The following is a 25,589-nucleotide window of genomic DNA, read 5'->3' as shown; positions in this document are numbered from 1 at the left end:
CTGGCAAACTGCCAGTATCATCAGGAAGGATCCTAAATAACGTTCTATTTGTTCCACTCCCAAAAAGGGAGAAGGCTACACAACATCTACGCCTGGACCCCCAGACACAAACAGAGTTAGCTTTTCCAAGCAATAAGGCTGATCAACACCTCCACCCACTAACCCGCCCCTCCACATCCCCAACCACCATTACTTTATCATTTCCTGTCAGAGTCACCTTATGTACAGACACTCCTGTGCCTAATGTCACTTTATGGACATACAATCAATCTATGTGACTCCCAAGTCCCTTTGCACTTCTGAATTCTGAATTTGTTCCCGTTTAGGAAGTAGTCTATGCCTTTATTACTTCTATCAAAGTGCACGACCATGCACTTGCTTACACAGCACTTTGCCCATTCTCCTAGTCTGTCCAAGTTCTTCTTCAAATTCCCTGCTCCTCTACCTACTGTATCTTTGTATCAACCATAAACTTGGCCGCAAAGCCATCAATTCTGCCTTCCAGATTATTAACATATCTCTTGAAAAGTAGTGGCTGGATCCTGCAGAATAGCAGTAGTAATTGGAAGCCAACCAGAAAAATTTTACTGACAATGTTCCATGCCCATAATCTATGGAGAGGACCACCAGCCTCTACTACCAAACCACCTGAGCCTGGAAGGGTGGCTTTCTTTAACCCAGACTTCAGTGAAGCCTGTGTGATGTTGATGGCCATTCAGTTCTATGAGCTGAGAAGTTACGTTCAATAGTGCACTTGACCTCCACCAGAGTGATGTAGGTGCAAGCCCAGAAAGCATCTTGGATGCCTAAAGCTAAAACAATCTTACAATGTGTTGTTTTGTACAAAGGTACCAACATATTTCTGTGGGCAGGGGAGAACACCTGTGATTCTGTCCCCATGATTCCACTGTGGTTACGCTGGCCTTTCATTGTCCCTGAATGGTGTGGTGGAAAGTATTCCCAAAGCCAGTCCAGCTCACCACCTGAAAACCACAGGTGAGGATCCTGAATATTTAGTTTATTAAAATGCTAATCCTTGTGTTTAATTCCCGTTAGGATGGTGCTGTCAAGACTAAGTTGTATTATGATTAAACAACTTAAAGTATGCGCCCATACAGCTGATTAATAAATGCACGTTCAGTTCAGGACTAATCTGGGTATCTCCTGAGCTCATAGGATAACAGACTAATTATGAATGGCCGTGCATTTATCTGCTGATATTGTACCTGAAACAACACAGTGATAAGCTTTCATATCTGGTGGTGTAATAGAGTCATAACCATTCTCTGTGAATAAGGACCTTTATCAATTCAAAATTTCCAAGCTGAATGCATTATATGTGGTTAGAACATTTATTAAAGTTGAGCTCCACAGCATTGTTAGATTGGTGTAATGTCAGTGACAGTGATGAGGTGTTAGCTTAGCTTCAGTCTGTGTATTTTTAATGAGAGAATGCATTTACGCATTTAGCATCTTGCTGGCTGTTAGGAGACTTCGAGGTGAGAGACGAGGAGGGAGAGAAAGCACACCAGTGGAAAGACAGGAAGATTGAGATAGCACTCTGCACCTGGGTTTGTGGAATGGTTTAAGTAGCTAAACACATTGATGGAGTTTAATGTAATCAAAGTATACAAGGAATGGACTAGTGCTCTACACATCTTATTTCCTGGCACATTCTTCCAGAATATTCTACTGGAAGGTATTATTAATAAAGCTCCACAGGTCTTAAGCTCGTCATTGATTTTACTGGGTTGTGTGATTTTGTTCTGCAACTTGCTCAGTCTATCCTCCTGTTCCTTGAGGATTTTTGTTGACCACCTTCATCTATCCCTTCCTCAACTTTGCTAATAAGATGATATACTGCCCTTCGCAGTGTGAGAAGATAATATACTCCCAAGGCAGTACATCATCTTCCCACACTGCTGTTTCAGATTATATCTGTTTTAACAGCCTAACCCTCTAATGATCTGGGGAAACCAGTTTGGGATGTATAAAATTGATTACCCTATTCAACTTTTTAATTAAAAAAAATGCTATTGATCAAGTCTACAAAGTATCAATATTTAATGCTATAAGTGCCAAGCTAAGTCTGCCAGATCCTTGCTATTGATTAATCATGGAGCTCTGTATGCCATAACTTTATAAAATTTTCATGGCTTCACAAGACTAGATTTCCTAGAGGATGTTTTCAGGTGCAACTGAATTAAAATGCTTCAGACAATGTTGAGGAAATGTTGTTTTGAATCTGTGCAATGAATCATTGAGGAGGAGTTTTGCATTTATATAGAACCTTTCATATCCTTGCAACCATCAAAAATAAATTATCTTTTCTTTAAAATGTGGTTACTGAAATAATGTAGAGAACCTGTAACGAATTTGTACACTGCAAGGTTCCACAGACAGCAATGTTCAATGACCAAATGATCAGTTGTTGGACGAGGGATTAGTATTACCTGGGCTATGGGAGTTTCATTAAATAGTGTTGCATTTATCTGAGTCCAAGCATGATGCCACTGAATTCCAGTATTCGAAAGAAGGCTCCTCTGACAATGCAGCACTCACCAGTAGTTCACATGAGTGCCAGCCTAGATTTAATGTTTTAATTTCTGGCGAGAGATTTAAATCTTATGATTTGATTCTGAAGCAAGAATGCTGTGAATGGATTTGTGGGTGACACCATATAAACCTTTAGTTTGTGTAGTCGTAGAAGACTTGTTCATATCTTTAAAAGTAACAGTGAATGGAAACTGATAATTGCGGGATTGTAGTGGTAGTGTTTTGAGTTATGGAACAGCAACTGAATGGAATTGTAAATATATTTTGTATTTCTGAAGATAATATCAGCTTATTTAAAAGACGTGGATAGGTACATGGAGAGAAAAGATTTAGAGGGATACAGACTGAATGCAGGCAGATGGAACTTGACACCTTGGTTACCATTGACGAGTTGGGCCGAAGGGCCTGTTTCTCTGCTGACTTTAACTTGTTAGCTGAACAGTACGACTGGAGTTCCAAGACTGGGATTGAAATGGGTGAGGAAAAGTCAACAGTATGTCTTTAACTTCCTTTCAGACTTAGCTGTCTGAAAGTAAGTGAAAGGGCTTAATGGTGCTTGGATACAATGTGCTAAAGAAAAGAAATTCCAGCAACATACATCAAAGTTGCTGGTGAACGCAGCAGGCCAAGCAGCATCTATAGGAAGAGGTGCAGTCGACGTTTCAGGCCGAGACCCTTCGTCAGGACTAACTGAAGGAAGAGTGAGTAAGGGATTTGAAAGCTGGAGGGGGAGGGGGAGATGCAAAATGATAGGAGAAGACAGGAGGGGGAGGGATAGAGCCGAGAGCTGGACAGAAATTCCATCAGGGTTTCCACAGTTCCGCAATTATCCACAAACTAGTGTTAATTAATGGTGATATTGGGTTTTGCCATATCATGTCTCATAGTAAACTACCCAATCTGTGCCTGATGCCACCATGGGGAAAAATTGGCAACTATTGGAGGGGAGGGAAGCTAGCAAGTGGATTTTTTTTAACAGATATTTTGTTTTTGAGAAGTTGAATGTTTCAAAGAATATCCCTCTGACACAGCAGTATGTTCTTTGAATGCCACGCTGCAATCTTCGCCAGTGTAAACCCACCGATACTGTGAGTGACATCCGGTTCTTCCAGTTCATGGTTTGGGAGATGGCACAACCAGTGTTGTACTGTAACTCGGCCGTCCACTATTAAAACTGCAGAGATGTAAAGGGACACATTACCCCTGTCTGTTTCTCCCTGTTTTCTTCTTTAGGATTCTCATAATTTTGGGGAGGTAGATTGCTTGTGGATTGCTTGGCTTCTAATCCAGGTACCGACCATGAGATCTGAACACTAATTCACAAAATTAACCACAGTAAACAAAAAAAGTTATTTCATTTATTGCAGAATCCAAGACATTGTTAGATTAACAGTTTAGAGAAAAAAATAAAAGAAAGAAACAGGATGAGTATATTTCAAGGAGATTTTTGGGATGGTGTCCATTTAAGTGGTTCTGGAAGAAGATCATTGCGTTGCATCACAGCGCCTGGGATTAGAGTTCAAAAGCATCTCAGGCAGATGGGATAAGGCCCTCCTCCTGCTAGCATCTGTGAGACTTACTAACTGAAGCGAGCCTGGGCCATCTTAGTGACCTCCCAATAGACATGATTCCACTGAGATGAGCTGCCACTCATAGTATGGCACATGCACAAACAAAAAAGGCATGTTTAATCAGAATTAGATACAATGATCTGGAACAACTGATTTAGTCATGGCAGTTTAATGAATGCTAATTTGACTAATTAACCATAACTTGTCACATTTATGTACATGAATCCACCTGTGTATTTGTGAGATAGGAGCACAAGCTGAAGCTGCCTTCAGCTGAGAGGAAATGGCAGGTTCTGGCCATGGGCTTCCACTGAGAACTGGGATGGAACTGCTCCAGATGTGTAATTCCAGACTGCCTGACATAGAAAACAAGAATCAAAGGGTGTGGGGTGCTCACAGTTACAAAGTTTATGCCAGAAGTTAGTGCCAGCACCATCTCTTCTGTGCAAAAATCCATTAAACAGTACATGCTGCCTTGGCTGAACGGACTCAAACTGAGTTGCGCTGGTGATCAGTTCATCTTTCCCCATGGCTGAAGAGCAAACACCGGTCAGGGTGACGGACACTCTTTGCTGGGTGTCACATGCAGTGCTGGCTACTGTCGCAACTCAGGTGGACTAGGCTGTGCTTATCCACACATCATATGAATTTAATGTGGAAGAGAGGAGGCATTTAGGGAAGCAAAAGATCTGCTAGACTGTATTACAGATCAATGTCACTGGTTAAATTGGACCATAGTGAGACCATGTCTGGATTACAATGTACAATTTTAGTGTCCTTAATAATTAAGATATACTTGCCTTAGAGGAAATTCAAAGAAGGTTCACTGCTTGATTCCTGGAATGAGATGTTGCTCTACAAGGAGCGGTTCGGTAGACTAGGTGGCATGCTTTAAAACAGTGAAGTAAATAGTTTGAAAATTATATCCTTCCTCAAAAAGTTGTTGGAAAGCTCAGTGCTTGAACACAAGCCAATATGGTCAAACACAGAGGTCATACTTAGTAATGTTCAGTAATCATTTAAACTGGGGATTTACTTCTGAATTTTTAAAATTATTTATAAGCAATTGAAGTGAAAGCAGAACTGTTTTTTGATCGATGGTCAGAATGGACTAATTGGGTAATAGTGAGTCACTTTGCTTCCTAATTGATGCGGGAAGATAGTGAGTGAGGAGCATTGAGAGTGTGGGAGTGCGATAATCTATGATGAGGTCGTGCAATAAATCTCCTGGAATATTTGCAATTACAGTTGGCAACACTGATGGGTCAGAACTGGGGGAAGGACAAGGCAAGGATCAGGTGACTGACATCTTAGTTCCTCATGTGCCCCAAGTATATGTGCATGAAATAGGGCTGATATGTGAGGGGAATGGGGGAAGGAAAGTGGGAATAACAGAACCACTATGATGAGGTATTTCCACAACATTTGTTGATTCAGCTTGGGGGAAAAAAACTCAGCAACATGTTTAGTCAAGGAATTCATTCACCCATTGAAACCAAAATAGTGCAATTAATAATTGGTTTAATCCAGAATTTTGCAACCGTATCTATTGTTTTAAAGTCCATTGTCAAGTTTGAGTTTTGACTTTTTGGTGTCTTTGTACCAGTGTAAAGCAAGCCAAGTGATGAGGAGGACCACAGTGGACAACACAAGAGTGGTCTGCAGTGTGACTTTCACTTTTACTGGTCTGAGAATTCACAAGAAATCTTTCACTAATGTTGTGATGTTTCTGGTGGCAATCTGGACTGCAACAGGACAGATTAGCTCTGGCCACTGACTGCAAACAGGATCTTGTTGCATTTTGACACTGACCACAATGTTTAATTCTCTCAACTGGGAACTATTTACAATTCATTCACAGGAGGAACTTATGGATTGGAAGCATGTTCCTGCCTGCTATTAATGTCGGTGATTTACTGTGTTATTCCAGAAGAAAGCTGAGAGTCAAACTCTTAGCAATATGGCTTAAGAATCAGGTATAGGTCAGATCTTGAGTTAAAAAAAAGAGCTGATCGATGTTAACTAAAGGCCAGTGAACCAGCTTAGAACCTTAGAACACTACAGCACAGAAAACAGGCCATTCGGCCCTTCTAGTCTGTGCCGAAACTTTATTCCACTAGTCCCATTGACCCGCACCCAGTCCATAACCCTCCAGACCTCTCCCATCCATGTATCTATCCAATTTGTTCCTAAAACTTAAGAGTCAACCCACGTTTACCACGTCAGATGGCAGTTTGTTCCACACTCCCACCACTTTCTAAGTGAAGTAGTTCCCCTAATGTTCCCCCAAATCTTTCCCCAAATCTTCCCCCGTTCACCCTAAAGCCATGTCTTCTCGTGTTTATCTCTCCTAATCTAAGTGGAACGAGCCTACTCGCATTTACTCTGTCTATACCCCTCATTATTTTGTAAATTTCTATCCAATCTCCCCTCATTCTTCTATGCACCAAAGAATAAAGTCCTAACCTGTTCAATCTTTCCCTGTAACTCAACTCCCGAAGACCCGGCAACATCCTAGTAAATCTTCTCTGCACACTTTCAATCTTACTGATATCCTTCCTATAGTTAGGTGACCAGAACTGCACACAATACTCCAAATTTGGCCTCACCAATGTTTTATACAACCTCGCCATAACATCCTAACTCCCATACTCAATACCTTGATTTATGAATGCCAGGATGCCAAAAGCCTTTTTTACCACCCTGTTCACCTGTGACACCACTTTCAGGGAATTATGTATCTGAACTCCCAGATCCCTTTGTTCCTCCGCACTCCTCATTTACTGTGTATGTCCTACCTTGATTTGTCCTTCCAAAATGCAATCTGCACACTTTGAAAGCCTTCCTCACCATCCACAGCACCTCCAGTCTTGGTGTCATCAGCAAACTTGCTGATCCAACTTTCCACATTTTCATCGAGATCATTGATATAGACAACAAACAACAATGGTCCCAGTACAGATCCCTGAGGCACACCACGAGTCACAGGCCTCCAGTCTGAGAAGCAATTACCTACTGCCACTCTCTGTCTTCTCCCACACAGCCAATTTCGAATCCAGATTAGAACCTCTCCATGGATACCTAGTGTCTGAACCTTCTGAACTAACCTCCTATGTGGGACCTTGTCAGAGGCCTAAAGTTCATGTAGACAACATCCACAGCCTTTCCTTCATCTACTTTCTTGGTAACCTCCTCAAAAACTTTACAAGATTTGTTAAACATGATCTACCACGCACAAAGCAATGCTGACTATCCTTAATCAGCTCTTGGCTGTCTAAATACTTGTATATCCGATCTCTCAGAACACCTTCCAATAATTTACCTACTACTCCTGTCAGGCTCACTGGCCTGTAATTACCTGGTTTACTTTTGGAGCCTTTTTTAAACAACGGAGCAACATGAGCTACCCTCCAATCCTCTGGCACCATACCCGTGGCTAAGGACATTTTAAATATTTCTGCTAGGGCCCCTGCAATTTCTATACTAGTCTTTCTCAAGGTCCGAGGAAATATTATGTTAGGCCCGGGAGATTTATCTACCTTTATTCGCCATAAGGCAGCAAGCACTGCCTCCTCTTTAATCTCTATATGTTCCATGACACTGCTGCTTGTTTCCCTTCCTTCCATAATACGCTATGTCAGTTTCCTGAGTAAATGCTGATGCAAAAAAATTGTTTAAGATCTCCCCCCATCTCGTGAGGCTCCACACATAGACGACCACTTTGATCTTCTAGGGGACCAATTTTGTCCCTTACTATCCTTTTACTCTTAATATACTTGTGGAAACCCTTCGGGTTTACCTTCACATTATCTGCCAAAACAACCTCATGTCTTCTTTTTGCCTTCCTGATTTCCTTCTTTAGTATTTTTTCACATTTTCTATACTCTTCAAGTACCTCATTTGTTCCTAGTTGCCTATAGCTGCTATACACCTCTCTCTTTTTCTTAACCAGATCGCCTTGAAATATCCCTTGAAAACCAAGGTTCTCTATGCCTGTTAACTTTGCCATTAATCCTGGCAGGAACATGCAAACTCTGCACTCTCAAAATTTTGCCTTTGAAGACTTTCCATTTATTGAACACATCCTTGCCAGAAAACAACTTATCCCAATACACTCTTCCTACATCCTTTCTCATCACCACAGAAATGGCCTTTCTCCAATTTAGAACCTCAACTCAAGGACCAGATCTATCTTTATCCATAATTGACTTGAAACTAATGACATTATGGTCACTGGATTCAAAATGTTCACCTACACATATTTCTGACACCTGACCTGTCTGGTTCCCTCATAGGAGATCAAGTGTTGCATCCTCTCTCATTGGTACCTCTATATAATGATTTAGAAAACTTTCCTGAACACATTTGGCAAACTCCAAGCCATCCAGCCCTTTCACAGTGTGGGAGTCCCAGTCAATATGTGGAAAGCTGAAATCCCTTACTATTACAACTTTCTGTTTCTTACATTGGTCTGCTATTTCTCTACCGATTTGCTCCTCCAATTCTTTCTGACTATTGGGCGGTCTGTAATACAACCCTATTAGTGTGGTCACACCTTCCCTGTTCCTCAGCTCCACCCATATGGCCTCTGTAGACAAGCTCTCAGGGCTGTCCTGTCTATGCACAGCTGTGACATTTTCCCTGACTAGTAATGCCACTCCTCCCCCTTTCATCCCTTTGGCTCTGTCACGTCTGAAACAACGGAACCTCGGAACATTAAGCTGCCAGTCCTGCCCCTCCTGCAACCAAGTCTCACTAATAACAACAATGTCGTAATCCCATGTGCTAATCCACGCCCTGAGCTCACCTGCCTTACCTATAATACTCCTTACATTGGAATAGATGCACCTGAGAACATTTCTATCTCGTGCAAACCTTTGGTTTCTGTCTGTACTTGTAGTTCTGACATGACTTTTATCCTCCTGCACCTCACTATCTGCTCTAACACTCTGGTTCCCCTCCGCCTGCAAATCTAGTTTAAACCCCCGGAGCAGCACTAGCAAACCTTCTTGCAAGGATGTTAGTCCCCCTCCAGTTCAGGTGCAAACCGTCCCATCGGAACAGGTCCCACCTTCCCTGGAACAAGGCCCAATTGTCCAGAAGCATGAAGCCCTCCCTCCTGCACCAACTCCTTAGCCACATATTTAGCTGCATTATCTTCCTATCTCCAGCCTCTCTAGCACGTGGCACGGGTAGCAGTCTTGAGATTGCAACCCTGGAGGTCCTGTCCTTCAGCTTTGCACCTAACTCCCTCAGCTCGCTTTGCAGGACCTCCTCCTCCTTCCTGTCAACATCATTGATCCCTACATGGACCATGATATCTGGCTGCTCACCTTCCTTCCTGAGAATACCGAGAACTCGATCCGAGATATCGCAGACCCTTGCACCAGGGAGGCAACAGACCATCCGAGATTTTCAATCTCTCCCACAGAACCTCGTATCTGTCCCCTTAACTATCGAATCCCCTATCACTACTGCTCTTCTCTTTTCCCTCCTTCTCTTCTGAGCTGAGGGTCCAGTCTCGGTGCCAGAGACGCGACCACTGCAACTTGTCCCCTGGTAGGTCGTCCCCACCAACAGTATCCAAAACAGTATACTTATTATTGATGGGAATGGCCACAGGGGTGCTCTGCTCATTCTGTCTATTCTCCTTCCCTCTCCTGACAGTCACCCAGCTACCTGTCTCCTGACTTTTAGGGGTGTCTATCTCCCTGAAACTCCTGTCTATTTCTGCCTCTGCCTCACAAATGATCCGAAGTTCATCCAGCTCCAGCTCCAGTTCCCTAACTTGGTTTGTCAGGAGCTACAGCTGGATGCACCTTTTACAGGTGTAGTCATCAGGGACAATTGTGCTCGCCCTGACTTCCCACATACTGCAAATGGAGCACTCAACTGCCCTAAATGCTGCCTCCATTACCTACTCCTAAGTTAATTAGTGTAATTAAAGCAACTTACCCAGCCTTACCTCACTGGGAGCAGGCTCATCCTCAGCCTCTGCTCGTCGAAGCCTTTCGAGTCAAAGCCTTCCTACTCTGCCTCCCACTACTCTGCGCCCGCTCCGTTAATCTGCTTGCTTTTTAAACTCTCCCACTGTTCTCACAGGCTGACCTTCACACGCTTGCACAGTCATGCCCCATTCAAACTGCTGAAGAAATGACCTTCCCCTTCTCAATCTGCTCGCTTTTTAAACTCTTCCGCTGTTCTCACAGGCCAACCTTCACATGCTTGTGCAGTCGTGCTCCATTCAAACTGCCGAAGAAATGACCTGTGAAGCTTGTGAAGATCCTTCATATTTTGTATTACTCCTGATGATCACATTTACACACCCTGTGGGAATTTGCATGTCTTCAGATCATCAGTCCAGTAATTTACTGTAACTACTCAGCTTTCATACCCTGGCCCAAACTATTGTTAGTTGCCTGAGTCCCTTGTTCACACTTGTACCAATCGGGTGCTGAGAAGCTTGCCATTTAATTGGAAAATGAGGATCTGTCTCTGGTTTAGATTGAAGCTGTTAAAGGTCGTGAAGTGTTCATTCCAACACTGATTGTCAGGTAGTCCTAATTAACCCACTTTGTCAGAGTAACAATGTCAGTGTGTTTCATTCGTGGAGAGGCAATAGGCACCACAGCCTCATTGGATAGATGTTCAGTGGGTTGACCAGTTGTGTTCTTTGTCTTTCAGAGACTCTGTTGGATACTCGGGTGGCCACAGCTGAACTGGGATGGACGGCATATCCTTCATCTGGGGTAAGAGCATTTCAACCCATGGGCACCTGACAATGATAGTTCTTCATCCAGGTAGGTGGGGGAGAAAAGCATCGTGAGAAAGTGAGGAGGAAGGAAGAAAGACAGCCAGCTGGTGACAGGGCACTCTGATACACTTTACAGCCAATTAATTACCTTGAAATTGGCATAAAAACCATTGAGGTACATCTCCATTTTTAGCAATATTTGTTTGAAGGATGTAAAGGTGAGCTTTGGTCAGGACATCAAGATACTTTCCTGCAAAATACTGCTCTAGTGCCTACTTATTGCCACCCTGTTGACAGTGGGTGTGAAAATTCCAATCACCCTACAGGATCCTGAATTTATATAAAAGAAAAGTCAATTGTGTTGTCATGTGGATGAGGTACAGGTATAATGTAAAACTTGCTTGGAGCCACATCACAAACATGTAGGTTCAGACAGTGCATGGAATGTATAGTACAATTATATAGATCATTGTAATGCAAGAATGTTACACTAACTCCAAATCCAGAATCTCTTCCTTGAGCTTTGTGTTGAATTTATAATATTAGACTGTGATTCTCTCACTACAGACAGAATATTCACTTTTCTTTGATATAAGTGGTGCAAAGATACTGCCAAAGAAGTGAAAAGATAGAACTACTTGAACGTCTCCAAACCTATCATTAAATCGGTGCACTTCACTGGTTGTGAAAACAGTAATTATCTGCATTCTTCAATCTAATAAAACATTGTGTTTGGAATTCTGACTCACCAGAGCTTTATGGAAATCATATATCCAGCTATTGTAAAACAAACATTATGCATGTAATTGGTGGGGAAACGGAGATTAGATAGAGATCAAACATCTGTTTGAGTGAGCCATCCAGAGCCCTCACCTGAAAACAGCACCCTGCCTTCAGCGCGGTCAACTTCCAGATAGACTCATAGAATGATACCACAGAGAAATAAGCCACTGGGCCCAAGTGGTGCATCCCGACCATGATTCCTGTCTGAGCTACTCCCATTTACTTGTGTTTGACAGGTATGCTTTGGAGTCTTTCCTATCCATGGACCTGTCCAAGTTTCTTATGAAAGTTGTAATTATACCTGCCTTTCCTCTGGTAGATCATTCCATAACGGAAAAAAGTTGCTCCTCCAATTTTTATTGAATAATTCCTTCTTAGCTTAAATCTATGCCTTCTCGTTCTTGATTCTCAACCCTATCTTTGCCTGTCATGATTTAGTACTTTTCTTAAAAAGTATTTCCTCCTGAGATGCAACTCCATGTTTTCCAGAAAACACTTTGAAAAATTCCCAGTGGCCATGGCACTTCCTCCTTGACCTGTCTCAGTGTAGAAGCTTTAAATTCAAGAGTAACACCTCAATACTGTATCAGCAGAGTACAGCACTTTTCACTAAGTTACAGCATTTATATATTTCTGCCATAGGTCCATCCACCAGCAAAGCCACGTGGACATTAAAATGGCCTTTCAATGTTTGGGTCCTGCTTCCTGGTGTATTCTGCTACTCATGACTCAGAATTGAGTGTTGTACTGTGGGCTGCTATGGGCTACTACTTCATAAGCTTTGTCTCCTGTGTGCTGCGTACCTTGTTCAAACTCTACATCAGACCAGTAATTCTCAGTCTTTGGCCCATGTCCCAAGAGTGAACAGTGAGAATGGAAAAATGGATTGCAGCTGAGAATACAAGACTTGCCCTGAAATGGCTGCTGATATACTGCAGGCAGGCTAGTTCCAGCAAGGCACAGAAATTGCTACCCCTTCTACATTTCTTCTGATGGATTTCTCCTGCAGTTTAATAAAATGACTTGTCTGTATTTTTGATAGTCTTGAATGTAAATGTATCCACTCTTAGCTTACAGTATGAATCCAGTTCAGCACTTCAAAAAATTCTTGTGTTCACCTATGGAATTCAGTTGGTTTACATGAGAGGCATATCAGCCAGTTAGGGTTACAGTATATGTTCTTGTATGCTAGCCTTTCTGGTTGAAACTGTCTGGTTTCCTGTAACTATCTCAATTTGTAATTCCATGTTAAAAAGTAGAACGCAGTTTCAGCCAGAGCTCATTGACGTTCATCTTGCACAAGGCCAGCTTCAGAACTCTCCAGAGCAATCATTGCTGGAATAACTCAAGTCTGCAATGTGTGACTCTCCATAAACATATAAAATTTTCAAGCTCACTTATTTGTAATGGTAGTAAATGCCATCACTGCTGTCCATACCAGTAACTGATTTATTTGAGGACCAAGTTACTTGTATGTTTTCTACTAAAACTGTTTGCAGTGTCACAACTGGTCATTGCTGTCTTCAATATGATCCAAGCACCAAAAAAATGAGAACACTGCTCTGGAGTGTGAGGATCAGCAAGTCTTTCCACATCTACTATGTCTATGCCTTTCAGCATTCGTAAGATTTCAATGAGAACCTCCCCCCTCCAATCCTTCTAAATTCCAGTCAGTACAGGCTTGGAGCCATCAAATGTTCCTCATATGATAACCCTTTAATTCCCAGAATCATTCTTGTGAACCTCCTCTGAACCCTCTCCAATGCCAGCACATCTTTTCTTAGATAAAGAGCCCAAAACTGTTCACAATACTCGAAAATTGAGGCCTCGCCAGTACCTCAGCATCACATTCCTGCTCTTGTATTCTAGACCTCTTGAAATGAATGCTAATATTGCATTTGCCTTCCTCACCATTGACTCTGCCTGCAATTTAACCTTCAGGATGTTCTGCACAAGGTCTCCTAAGTCCCTTTGCATCTCAGAATTTAGGATTTTCTCTCCGTTTAAAAAATAATTTACACATTTATTTCTACTGCCAAAGTGCATGACCATGCATTTTCCAACATTGTATTTCATTTGCCACTTCCTTGCCCATTCTCCGAATCTCTCTAGGTCCTTCTGCAGCCGACCTACTTTCTCGACATCACCAATCTTAATATTACCTGCAAATTTGGCAACAAAGCCATCTATTCCATCATCTAAATCATTGATATACAGCATAAAAAGAGATGGTCCCAAAACCAATTCCTGTGGAACACCACTAGTCACTGGCAGTGAACCAGAAAAGGATTCTTATACTCGGTGCATTGGGATGTAACACTTTGAGTACTGTATTTGCTACCCTTTTTGATTTTGTGGAAGCGATTGAGACCTCTTGACTCTGGCACCTGGGAGGCAACATGCCATCTGGGTGTTACGTTTACGTCCACAGAATCTCTTGTCTGTTCCGCAGACTACTGAGTCCGCAATCACTACCGTTCCCCTCTTCTCCCTCTTTCCCTTCAGCACCACAAACCTATGCTCTGTCTGTGTGGCATTCCACTGGGAGGTCATCCCCACAACAATATTCAAAACGGTATACTTATTATTTAGAGGATTGGCCACAGAGTTGCTGTGCGCTATCTGTCTATCCACCTTCCCATTCCTTTTCCTTTCAGTCACGCTACTCCCCCTCCTCCAACTGAGGGGCGACTACTTCCCTGTAACTCTCACTGATTATCTCCTCACTCTCCCGTCCAAGCCGAAGGTCATCCAGCTGCTGCTCCAGATCCCTAACATGCTCTTCAAGGAGCTGCAGCCAGATACACTTTATGCATTTCAACCCTGGGAAACATATTCTCTGTTCCCTCTATCTTTGCCTCTCATAATCTTGGGTAAAGCTCTCGGATCTTTCCTCAGCACCTGAGGGTGCCAGGGTCTAGGACATCTTGGATTGAGTCCTCAGTATTCTTAAATGGGTGGGCAGCCTGATGTCATGTACCAATGACATGGGTAGGAAGAGTGGTGAGGTTCTGCAAAGTCAGGTCTTGGCATTCGGTGCTAACTTGAAGAGCAGAACCTCCAGGGTTGTGATCTCAATATTGCTACACATGCCACGTGCTAATGAGGCCAGAACTAGGAAGGCCATACAGTTTAATACTTGGCTGTAGGCTTCAGATTTTTGGATCGTTGTACTCTCTTCCGAGGAAGGTGGGCCATGTAAAGAAGAGATAGCTTGCACCTAAATTGGAGGGAGACTAATGACCTAGCACAGGGAGAGGGGTGTTTAAACTAGAGGGGCAAAGATGTGAACCAGAGTGCCAGAGCAGATAGTGGACAGGTTGTGGAGAGAGATGTTGTTAAGACCTCAGACCTCATGAATCAAAAGATTGAGCATGGCAAGAGTAATGTTTTGAATTATGTAGGTTTCAATTTAGGTTATAATGAAGAGGTTTCTTGCAGGTCGGCGATGCTTGTTTAAAAGTACAGAAGGGTGAAATGGCCAGTGTTGGGAGTAGGCCAATGGTGTGAGTAGGAGTGTCATGCTTTGGCTGAAGGGGTAGGTACTGGAGTGAAGGGACTTAGGATAGGACTAATGGTTTTAAAAAAAAGCAAAGATAGCGTGCAGTCAGACTGTCAGGAAGGACAAGCAGATGATAGGACATAAATGCAGCCAGTGGGGTAAGCATCAGAGCCTTATGGATGCAGAACCAAAAAGGGAAGAAAATACAGTACTCAAGTGTTCTATCTCAATACACAGAGTATAAAACATAAGGTGGATGATCCTGTTGCACTACTACAGATTGTCACGTACGATATTGTGGACATCACTGAATCGTGGCTGAAGGATGGTTCCAGTTGGGAGCTCAATATCCAAGGTTATAGGAAAGTCAGCAGAGGGGGAGGCGTGGCTCTGCTGGTAAAGAATTAGCATCAAGTCATTAGAAATATGTGACATAGGATCGGAAGGTGTTGAATCCTTGTGGGTCGAGTTAAGAACTGCAAGAGCAAAAGGATCCTGGTGGCAGTTATATACAGGTCTCTAAGCAATAACTGGGATGTGGACCACAGATTACAACAGGAAACACAAAAAGCGTGTCAAAAGGGCAATGTTGTGATAGTCATGGGAGATTTCAGCATTCAGGTCGATTAGGAAAATCGGGTTGGAAGTGGATCTCAAAGTGAGTTTGTTGAATGCCTAATGAGATGGCTTTTTAGAGCAGTTTGACATTGAACTGACAAGGGGATCAGCTATACTGGATTGTGTGCTATGTAATGAACCAGAGGTGATTAGGGAGCTTAAGGTAAAAGAACCCTTAAGAGGCAGTGATCACAATATGATTGAGTTCAGCTTGAATTTTGATAGGGAGAAAGTAAAATCTAATGGAGCAGTATTTCAGTGGAGTAAAGGAAAATACAGTGGTATGAGGGAGGAGTTGGCCAAAGTAAATTTGAAGGAAATGCTGGTAGAGATGACAGAAGAGCAGGAATGGTGTGAGTTTCTGGGAAAAATGAGTAAGGTGTAGGTTAGATGTATTCCAAGAACAAAGAAATACTCAAATGGCAAAATAGTACAACTGTGGTTGACAAGGGAAGTCAAAGCTTGTAGTGATGTGCTACACACGGAGCTAGAAATAACGACACGCAGTCTGTAAGTTGCACTCGAGACTAGTTTATTCAAACTACCCGGCGCTGGCTTTTGCGCAGTTCCGTTCCTGCCCTCTCTGGGCGGAAATGGAGTCAGAAGTGCATTACCAAAGTCTCTTCCCGCACGCGGGCTTTCTCCCCTTGCTGGTGAAGAAGAAGGCCCAGCACCATTTTGGGGCTGGCCTCTCTGCCGACGCCCGCGCCATTTTGTGAGTCGGTTCACCTGTGTAGAAAGTGGGTCACCACATAAACCCCCCTCCCAGAACCGGCGATACAAACTCCCAATGTCCACAGTCTGGATTAGTCTCTGTTTTGGGCGGTCTGCCTGAACCTCGACCGGCTGTGCCAAGTCCACATGGGCCGGTTTGAGTCGGTCCACCGTAAAAACCTCCCCTTTCCCCAATGTCCAGAACGTACATGGACCCATTGTTCCTGATCACCTTGAATGGCTCCTCGTACAGCCGCTGTAGTGGTGCCCGGTGTGTGCCCCTTCGTACGAATACAAACTTACGGTTCTGCAGGTCTTTGGGTACGCAGGTTGGGATCTGTCCGTGCTGTGAAGTCGGTACGGGGGCCAGGTTGCCGAGCCTTTCGCGTAGTCTGTCCAGGACTGCTGCGTGTTCTTCTTGCCCCCTTGGGGCTGGTATGGACTCTCCTGGGATGATCAGGGGTGCGCCGTACACCAGCTCGGCCGACGAGGTGTGCAGATCCTCTTTGGGCGCTGTGCGGATTCCAAGCAGGACCCAGGGAAGCTTGTCCACCTAGCTAGGCCCTTTTAGCCGGGCCATGAGAGCCGATTTCAAGTGATGGTGGAAGCGTTCAACTAGTCAGTTGGACTGTGGGTGGTAGGCAGTTGTGTGGTGTAGTTGTGTTCCCAACAGGCTGGAGGTGAACTGGGCGCCTCTGTCGGAGGTAATGTGGGCCAATATCCCGAAGCATGCTACCCAGGTTGCAGTCAGCGCTCGGGCGCAGGAGTCGGTGGTGGTGTCAGTGAGCGGGACCGCCTCTGGCCATCTCATAAATCGCTCTACCATAGTTAGGAGGTACCGCGCTCCTCGCGATACTGGCAGGAGCCCCACGATATCCACATGAATGTGGTTGAATCTCCAGTGGGTGGGTTCAAACTGCTGCGGTGGGGCTTTGGTATGCCGATGCACCTTGACTGTTTGGCACTGCGTGCGCGTTTTGGCCCATTCGCTGACCTGTTTGCGAAGTCCATGCCACACGAACTTGCTGCTGACCATCCGGACGGTTGTCCTGATAGATGGGTGCGCCAAGCCGTGTATGGAGTTGAAATCTCTCCGCCACCAGGCTGCCTGGGTGATGGGGCGAGGTTGGCCGGTAGCCACGTCACACAGGAGGGTCCTCTCACCTGGGCCTACGAGGAAGTCTTGCAGCTGCAGACCCGACACTGCGGTCCTGTAGCTGGGCATCTCGTCGTCTACCTGCTGCGTCTCCGCCAGTGCTGCATAGTCCACCCCCTGGGACAGGGCCTGGATAGCTGGTCTGGAGAGTGTGTCCGCCATGACAATGTCCTTTCCCGAGACATGCTGGATGTCTGTTGTGTACTTGGAGATGTAGGACAGATGTCACTGCTGGTGGGCCGACCAGGGATCGGACACCTTCGTGAACGCGAAGGTCAACGGTTTGTGGTCCATGAACACGGTGAACGACCTGCCTTCTAAGAAGTACCTGAAATGCCCAATTGCCAGATATAGTGCCAACAGCTCCCGGTTGAAGGCACTGTACTTGAGTTCGGGTGGCCATAGGTGCCTGCTGAAGAACGCCAGGGGTTGCCAGCGCCCCTCGATGAGTTGCTCCAGCACCCCACCGACTGCTGTGTTGGATGTGTCCACTGTGAGGGCGGTTGGAACGTCCGTCCTGGGGTGCACCAGCATCGCGGCGTCTGCCAAGGCTTCCTTGACTTTAACGAAAGCGGCCGCGGCCTCTTCATCCCAAGTAATGTCCTTGCCTTTACCTGACAGCAGGGTGAACAAAGGGCGCATGATACGGGCTGCTGAGGGGAGGAAGCGGTGATAGAAGTTCACCAGAACGAATTCCTGCAGGCCTTTGACTGTGTTGGGCCGGGTGAAGTGACGGATCGTGTCTACCTTGGCGGGCAGAGGTGTTGCCCCATCTTTGGTAATCCTGTGGCCCACGAAGTCGATGGTGTCGAATCCGAACTGGTATTTGGCCGAGTTGATCGTGAGGCCGAAATCACTCAGGCAGGAGTAGAGCTGGCGGAGGTGGGACAGATGCTCCTGACGACTACTGCTGGCTATGAGAATGTCGTCCAGATAGATGAACGCAAAGTCCAGGTTGCGTCCCACTGCATCCATTAGCTGCTGGAACGTCTATGCGGCATTCTTCAGGCTGAACGGCATTCGGAGGAATTCGAACAGGCTGAACGGGGTGATGAGTGCTGTCTTGGGGATGTCTTCAGGGTGTACCGGGATTTGATGGTATCCCCAGACGAGGTCTACTTTGGAAAAGATGCTTGCCCCTTGCAGGTTTGCTGCAAAGTCCTGTATATGTGGCACGGGGTAGTGGTCTGGAGTTGTAGCCTCACTCAGTCTGTGGTAGTCGCCGCATGGTCTCCAGCCCCCAGTGCTTTGGGCACCATGTGCAAGGGGGAGGCCCATGGGCTGTCGGACCGCCGTACGATCCCCAATTCCTCCATCCTCTTGAACTCTTCCTTCGCCAGGCGGAGCTTGTCTGGGGGAAGCCTTCATGCGCGGGTGTGGAAGGGTGGTCCCTGGGTCGGAATGTGATGCTGTACTCCGTGTCTGGGTATGGCTGCCGTGAACTGCGGTGCCAGAACCGATGGAAAGTGCGCCAGGATTCTGGTGAATTCTTTGTCAGACAGCGTGATGGAGTCCAGTTGTGGGGCCGGCAACTTGGCTTCACCCAGGGAGAGCGTCTGAAAGTCTTAGCATGGACCAGTCTTTTCCCTTGCAAGTTGACCAGCAGGCTGTGAGCTCGCAAGAAGTCTGCCCCCAGGAGTGGTTGGGCCACGGCGGCCAGTGTGAAGTCCCACGTGAACTACAGCTGCACTGTGCAGGTGCCGTAAGTCCGTATTGTGCTGTCATTTGTGGCCCTCAGGGTGGGTCCTGGCTCCCTGTTGCAGGTGTCGTACCCCATCGGGAGTAAGACGCTGATTTCCGCTCTGGTGTCGACCAAGAAGCGGCGTCCTGACTGTTTGTCCCAGACTTACAAGAGGCTGTTCTGGTGGCCAGCCGCTGTAGCCATTAGCGACGGCTGGCCCTGGCATTTTCCGGGAACATAGAACATAGAATAGTACAGCACAATACAGGCCCTTCGGCCCACAATGTTGTGCCGACCCTCAAACCCTGCTTCCCATATAAGCCCCCACCTTACATTCCTCCATATACCTGTCTAGTAGTCTCTTAAACTTCACTAGTGTATCTGCCTCCACCACTGACTCAGGCAGTGCATTCCACGCACCAACCACTCTCTGAGTAAAAAACCTTCCTCTAATATCCCCCTTGAACTTCCCACCACTTACCTTAAAGCCATGTCCTCTTGTATTGAGCAGTGGTGCCCTGGGGAAGAGGCGCTGGCTATCCACTCTATCTATTCCTCTTGTTATCTTGTACACCTTTATCATATCTCCTCTCATGCTCCTTCTCTCCAAAGAGTAAAGCCCTAGCTCCCTTAATCTCTGATCATAATGCATGCTTTCTAAACCAGGCAGCATCCTGGTAAATCTCCTCTCTACCCTTTCCAATGCTTCCACATCCTTCCTATAGTGAGGTGACCAGAACTGGACACAGTACTCCAAGTGTGGCCTAACCAGAGTTTTATAGAGCTGCATCATTACATCGCAACTCTTAAACTCTCTCCCTCGACTTAGGAAAGCTAACACCCCGTAAGCTTTCTTAACTACCCTATCCACTTGTGAGGCAACTTTCAGGGATCTATGGACATGTACCCCGAGATCCCTCTGCTCCTCCACACTACCAAGTATCCTGCCATTTACTTTGTACTCTGCCTTGGAGTTTGTCCTTCCAAAGTGTACCACCTCACACTTCTCCGGGTTGAACTCCATCTGCCACTTCTCAGCCCACTTCTGCATCCTATCAATGTCTCTCTGCAATCTTTGACAATCCCCTACACTATCTACAACAACACCAACCTTTGTGTCGTCTGCAAACTTGCCAACCCACCCTTCTACCCCTACATCCAGGTCGTTAATAAAAATCACGAAAAGTAGAGGTCCCAGAACAGATCCTTGTGGGACACCACTAGTCACAATCCTCCAATCTGAATGTACTCCCTCCACCACCACCCTCTGCCTTCTGCAGGCAAGCCAATTCTGAATCCACCTGGCCAAACTTCCCTGGATCCCATGCCTTCTAACTTTCTGAATAAGCCTACCGTGTGGAACCTTGTCAAATGCCTTACTAAAATCCATATAGATCACATCCACTGCATTACCCTCATCTATATGCCTGGTCACCTCCTCAAAGAACTCTATCAAGCTTGTTGGACACGATCTGCCCTTCACAAAGCCATGCTGACTGTCCCAGATCAGACCATGATTCTCTAAATGCCTATAGATCCTATCTCTAAGAATCTTTTCCAACAGCTTTCCCACCACAGACGTAAGGCTCACTGGTCTGTAATCACCCGGACTATCCCTACTACCTTTTTTGAACAAGGGGACAACAGTCGCCTTCCTCCAATGCTCCGATACCATTCCCGTGGACAACAAGGACATAAAGATCCTAGCCAGAGGCTCAGCAATCTCTTCTCTCGCCTCGTGGAGCAGCCTGGGGAATATTCCGTCAGGCCCCGGGGACTTATCCACCCTAATGTATTTTAACAACTCCAACACCTCCTCTCCCTTAATATCAACATGCTCCGGAACATCAACTTCACTCACATTGTCCTCACCATCATAAAGTTCCCTCTCATTGGTGAATACCAAAGAGAAGTATTCATTGAGGACCTCACTCACTTCCACAGCCTCCAGGCACATCTTCCCACCTTTATCTCTAATCGGTCCTACCTTCACTCCTGTCATCCTTTTTTTCGTCACATAATTGAAGAATGCCTTGGGGTTTTCCTTTACCCCACTCGCCAAGGCCTTCTCATGCCCCCTTCTTGCTCTTCTCAGCCCCTTCTTAAGCTCCTTTCTTGCTTCCCTATATTCCTCAATAGACCCATCTGATCCTTGCTTCCTAAACCTCATGTATGCTGCCTTCTTCCACCTGACTAGATTTTCCACCTCACTTGTCACCCATGGTTCCTTCACTCTACCATTCTTTATCTTCCTCACCGGGACAAATTTATCCCTTACATCCTGCAAGAGATCTCTAAACATCGACCACATGTCCATAGTACATTTCCCTGCAAAAACATCATCCCAATTCACACCCGCAAGTTCTAGCCTTATAGCCTCATAATTTGCCTTTCCCCAATTAAAAATTTTCCTATCCTCTTTGATTCTATCCTTTTCCATGATGATTATAAAGGCCAGAGAGCGGTAGTCACTGTCCCCCAGATGCTTGGGAACTTGCAGGGCGGGCGACAACGGCGGGCTTCTGTGCCCCACCGCTGGTGGTAGAAACACCACTGTTCATTGGCCTCCTCACTCCTGCCTCTGGGTTGTGTGCGCTCCATTGCCGGGCCTGGTCTGGCCTGCTGTTGGGTGCGTGGCTTGGTAATCTCTCTGGCGGACACCCTGCTCTCCCTCTTGGCCTCCCACAGCACGTCTGCCCAGGCCGCCACCTTCTGGGAGTCACTGAAATCTGCGTCGGCCAGCAGCAGATGTATGTCCTCAGGCTGTTGCTCTAGGAACACCTACTCAAACATGAGACAGGGCTTGTGTCCTTCAGCCAGGGCCAGCATCTCGCTCATTAATACTGACGGCGGCCAGTCTCCCAAACCATCCAGGTGCAGCAAGCGGGCACCTCGCTCACATCGTGAGCGGCCAAATGTCCATATGGGCAGCGCTTTGAATGCTGCATATTTGCTTCCTTCCGGGGGTGACTGTATGAAATCCTCAACCTGGGTGGCTGTCTCCTGGTCAAGGGAGCTCCCCATGTAATAGTAACGTGTGGAGTCCGAAGATATCTGCCGAATCTGGAACTGGGCTTCTGCTTGGTCAAACTACCCGTGTGATCGCAGTGTCCAGAAAGTTGGCAGTTTTAGCAAAACTGTGTGAACAGATGAACAGTTGATCATCTTTGGTCCAAATCCTGTTTGGACCGTTGGGGTCACCAAAGTAGTGATGTGCTGCACACAGAGCTAGAAATAACGACACGCAGTCTGTAAATTGCACTCGAGACTACTTTATTCAAACTTCGCGGCACTGGCTATTATGCAGTTCTGTTCCCGCCTTTCTCCCCTTGCTGGTGAAGAAGAAGGCCCAGCACCATTTTGGGGCTGGCCTCTCCATCAACGCGCACGCCATTTTGTGAGCTGGTTCGCCTGCGTAGAAAGTGGGGCGCCACAAGCTAATTTAAAAACAAAAGAGAGGACATACAACAAAGCAAAAATCAGCAGGATGGTAAAGGATTGGGAGGCTTTTAAACCCTACAGAGAGCAACTAAAGTAATCATTAGGAGGGAAAAGATGAAATAATAAAGTAAGCTTGCAAATAATATCAAAGTGGATAGTAAAAGGTTTTTCAATTACCTAAAAAAAATAAAAGTGTGGATATAGGTTCACTAGAAAATGAGGCTGCAGAAATAATCGCAGGGAGGCCAAGGAGATGGCGGATGAACTAAGTGAGTATTTTGCATCAGTTCTCACAGTGGAAGACACTAACAGTGTGCCAGATGTTGAAAGGTGTAAGGGAAGAGAAGTGACTGCAGTTACCATTTCAAGGGAGAAGGTGCTCGAAAAGCTGGAAGACCTAAAAGTACATAAGTCACCTGGGCCAGATGAACTGCACCCCAGCATTCTGAAAGAGATAGCGGAAGAGATTGTGGAGGCATTAGTAGTGATCTTTCAAAAATCATTGGACATGGTGCCAGAGGACTGGAAAATTGCAAATGTCACTTCACTCCACTGGTCAGGGAGGGTGAGGACGTGACAGAGAGGAGCTATAGGCAGGTAGTCACTCCGGGGCCTGGGGAGACAGATAAGTAGGTAACAATCAGAGGGAAGGGAAAGAAGCAGGTGCTAGAGAGTACCCTGGTGGCTGTCCCCCTTAACAATAATAGAGAATCAGAGTGGACGGCTATGTGTGGAGCCAAAAGAGATGGGGGGAAGTTCTTGAACAATTTCTTTTCTTCGGTATTCACTAAGGAGAAGGATATTGAATTGTGTAAGGTCAGGGAAACAGGTAGGGAGTTATGGAAACTATGATGATTAAAAAAGAGGAATTACAGGCACTTTTAAGGAATATAAAAGTGGATAAGTCTCCGGGTCTGGACAGGATATTCCCTAGGACCTTGAGGGAAGTTAGTGTGGAAATAGCAGGGGCACTGACAGGAATATTTCAAATGTCATTAGAAACGGGGATGGTGCCGGAGGATTGGTGTATTGCTTATGTTGTTCCATTGTTTAAAAAGGGTGCTAAGAGTAAACCTAGCAATTTTCGGCCTGTGAGTTTGATGTCAGTGCTGGGTAAATTGATGGAAAGTATTCTAAGAGATGGTATATATAATTATCTGGATAGACAGGGTCTGATTAGGAACAGTCAACATGGATTTGTGTGTGGAAGGTCATGTTTGACAAATCTTATTAAATTTTTCGAAGAGGTTACTAGGAAAGTTGACAAGGGTAAAGCAGTGGATGTTGTCTATATGAACTTCAGTAAGGCCTTTGACAGGGTTCCATATGGAAGGTTAGTTAGGAAGGTTCAATCGTTAGGTATTAATATTGCAGTAGTATAATGGAATCAGCAGTGGCTGGATGGAAGATGCCGGAGAGTGGTGGTGGAAAGCTGTTTGTCAGATTGGAGGCCGATGACTAGTGGTGTGCCTCAGAGATCTGTACTGGGTCCAATGTTGTTTGTTATATATATATATATAATGATATGGATGATCGGGTGGTAAATTGGATTAGTAAGTATGCAGATGATACTAAGATAGGTGGAGTGTGGATAATGAAGTAGGTTTTCAAAGCTTGCAGAGAGATTTAGGCCAGTTAGAAGAGTGGGCTGAAAGGTGGCAGATGGAGTCTAAAGCTGATAAATGTGAGGTGCTGCATTTTGGTAGGACTAATCAAAATAGGACATACATGGTAAATGGTAGGGTATTGAAGAATGCAGTAGAACAGAGGGATTTAGGAATAATGGTGCATAGTTCCCTGAAAGTGGAATCTCATGTGGATAGGGTGGTGAAGAAAGCTTTTGGTATGCTGGCCTTTATAAATCACAGTACTGAGTATAGGAGTTGGGATGTAATGTTAAAATTGTACAAGGCATTGGTAAGGCCAAATTTGGAGTATTGTGTACAGTTCTGGTCACCAAATTATAGGAAAGATGTCAACAAAATAGAGAGAGTACGGAGAATATTTACTAGAATGTTACCTGGGTTTCATCACCTACGTTACAGAGAAATGTTGAACAAGTTGGGTCTTTATTCTTTGGAGCATAGAAGGTTGAGGGGGGACTTGATAGAGGTATTTAAAATTATGAGGGGGATAGATAGAGTTGACGTGGATAGGCTTTTTCCATTGAGAGTAGGGGAGATTCAAACAAGGACATGAGTTCAGAGTTAAAGGGCAAAAGTTTAGGGGTAACGGCAGGGGAAACTTCTTTATTCAGAGTGGTAGCTGTGTGGAACGAGCTTCCAGCAGAAGTGGTTGAGGCAGGTTCGATATTGTCATTTAAAGTTAAATTGGATAGCTGTATGGACAGGAAAGGAATGGAGGGTTATGGGCTGAGTACAGGTCGGTGGGACTAGGTGAGAGTAAGCGTTCGGCACAAACTAGAAGGTCCAAGATGGCCTGTTTCCGTGCTGTAATTGTTATATGGTTGTATGGTTATATGGTTACATACTCATGTTTGAGTACTGCTGGGGGAGACGGCCTTCCTGGGCGCACCTCTGGCACAGAGTCTGGTCCTGTGGCTCAGAAGGGTAGGGAAAGGAAGAGGATGGCAGCAGTCATAGGAGACTCTATAGTTCGGGGGTCAGACAGGAGATTCTGTGGACGCAGGAAAGAAATACGGATGGTAGTTTGCCTCGCAGGTGCCAGGGTCCGGGATGTTTCTGATCGCGTCCACAATATCTTGAAGTGGGAGGGAGAACAACCAGAGGTCGTGGTACATATTGGTATCAACAACGTAGGTAGGAGAAAGGAGGAAGTCCTGAAAGCAGACT

At 45.3% G+C, this 25,589-nt stretch overlaps 1 protein-coding gene across 6 annotated transcripts in view; it reads left to right on the top strand.

The window, feature by feature from the left end:
* The window catches only part of LOC134345458 (ephrin type-B receptor 1), a 700,860-nt gene that overhangs the window by 120,505 nt on the left and 554,766 nt on the right, over positions 1–25,589 (top strand). For all 6 annotated transcript variants that reach the window (XM_063046149.1, XM_063046152.1, XM_063046151.1 and 3 more), the window contains exon 2: positions 10,812–10,876. In XM_063046149.1, coding sequence (XP_062902219.1) covers positions 10,812–10,876 — 65 coding nt within the window. The remainder of the gene's footprint in view (positions 1–10,811; positions 10,877–25,589) is intronic.

Source organism: Mobula hypostoma, chromosome 4 (genome assembly GCF_963921235.1).
Source record: "Mobula hypostoma chromosome 4, sMobHyp1.1, whole genome shotgun sequence".
NCBI classification, from domain to species: domain Eukaryota; kingdom Metazoa; phylum Chordata; class Chondrichthyes; order Myliobatiformes; family Myliobatidae; genus Mobula; species Mobula hypostoma.
Note: the sequence above shows the minus strand (reverse complement) of the source record. Positions and strands in the feature narration are given on the sequence as shown.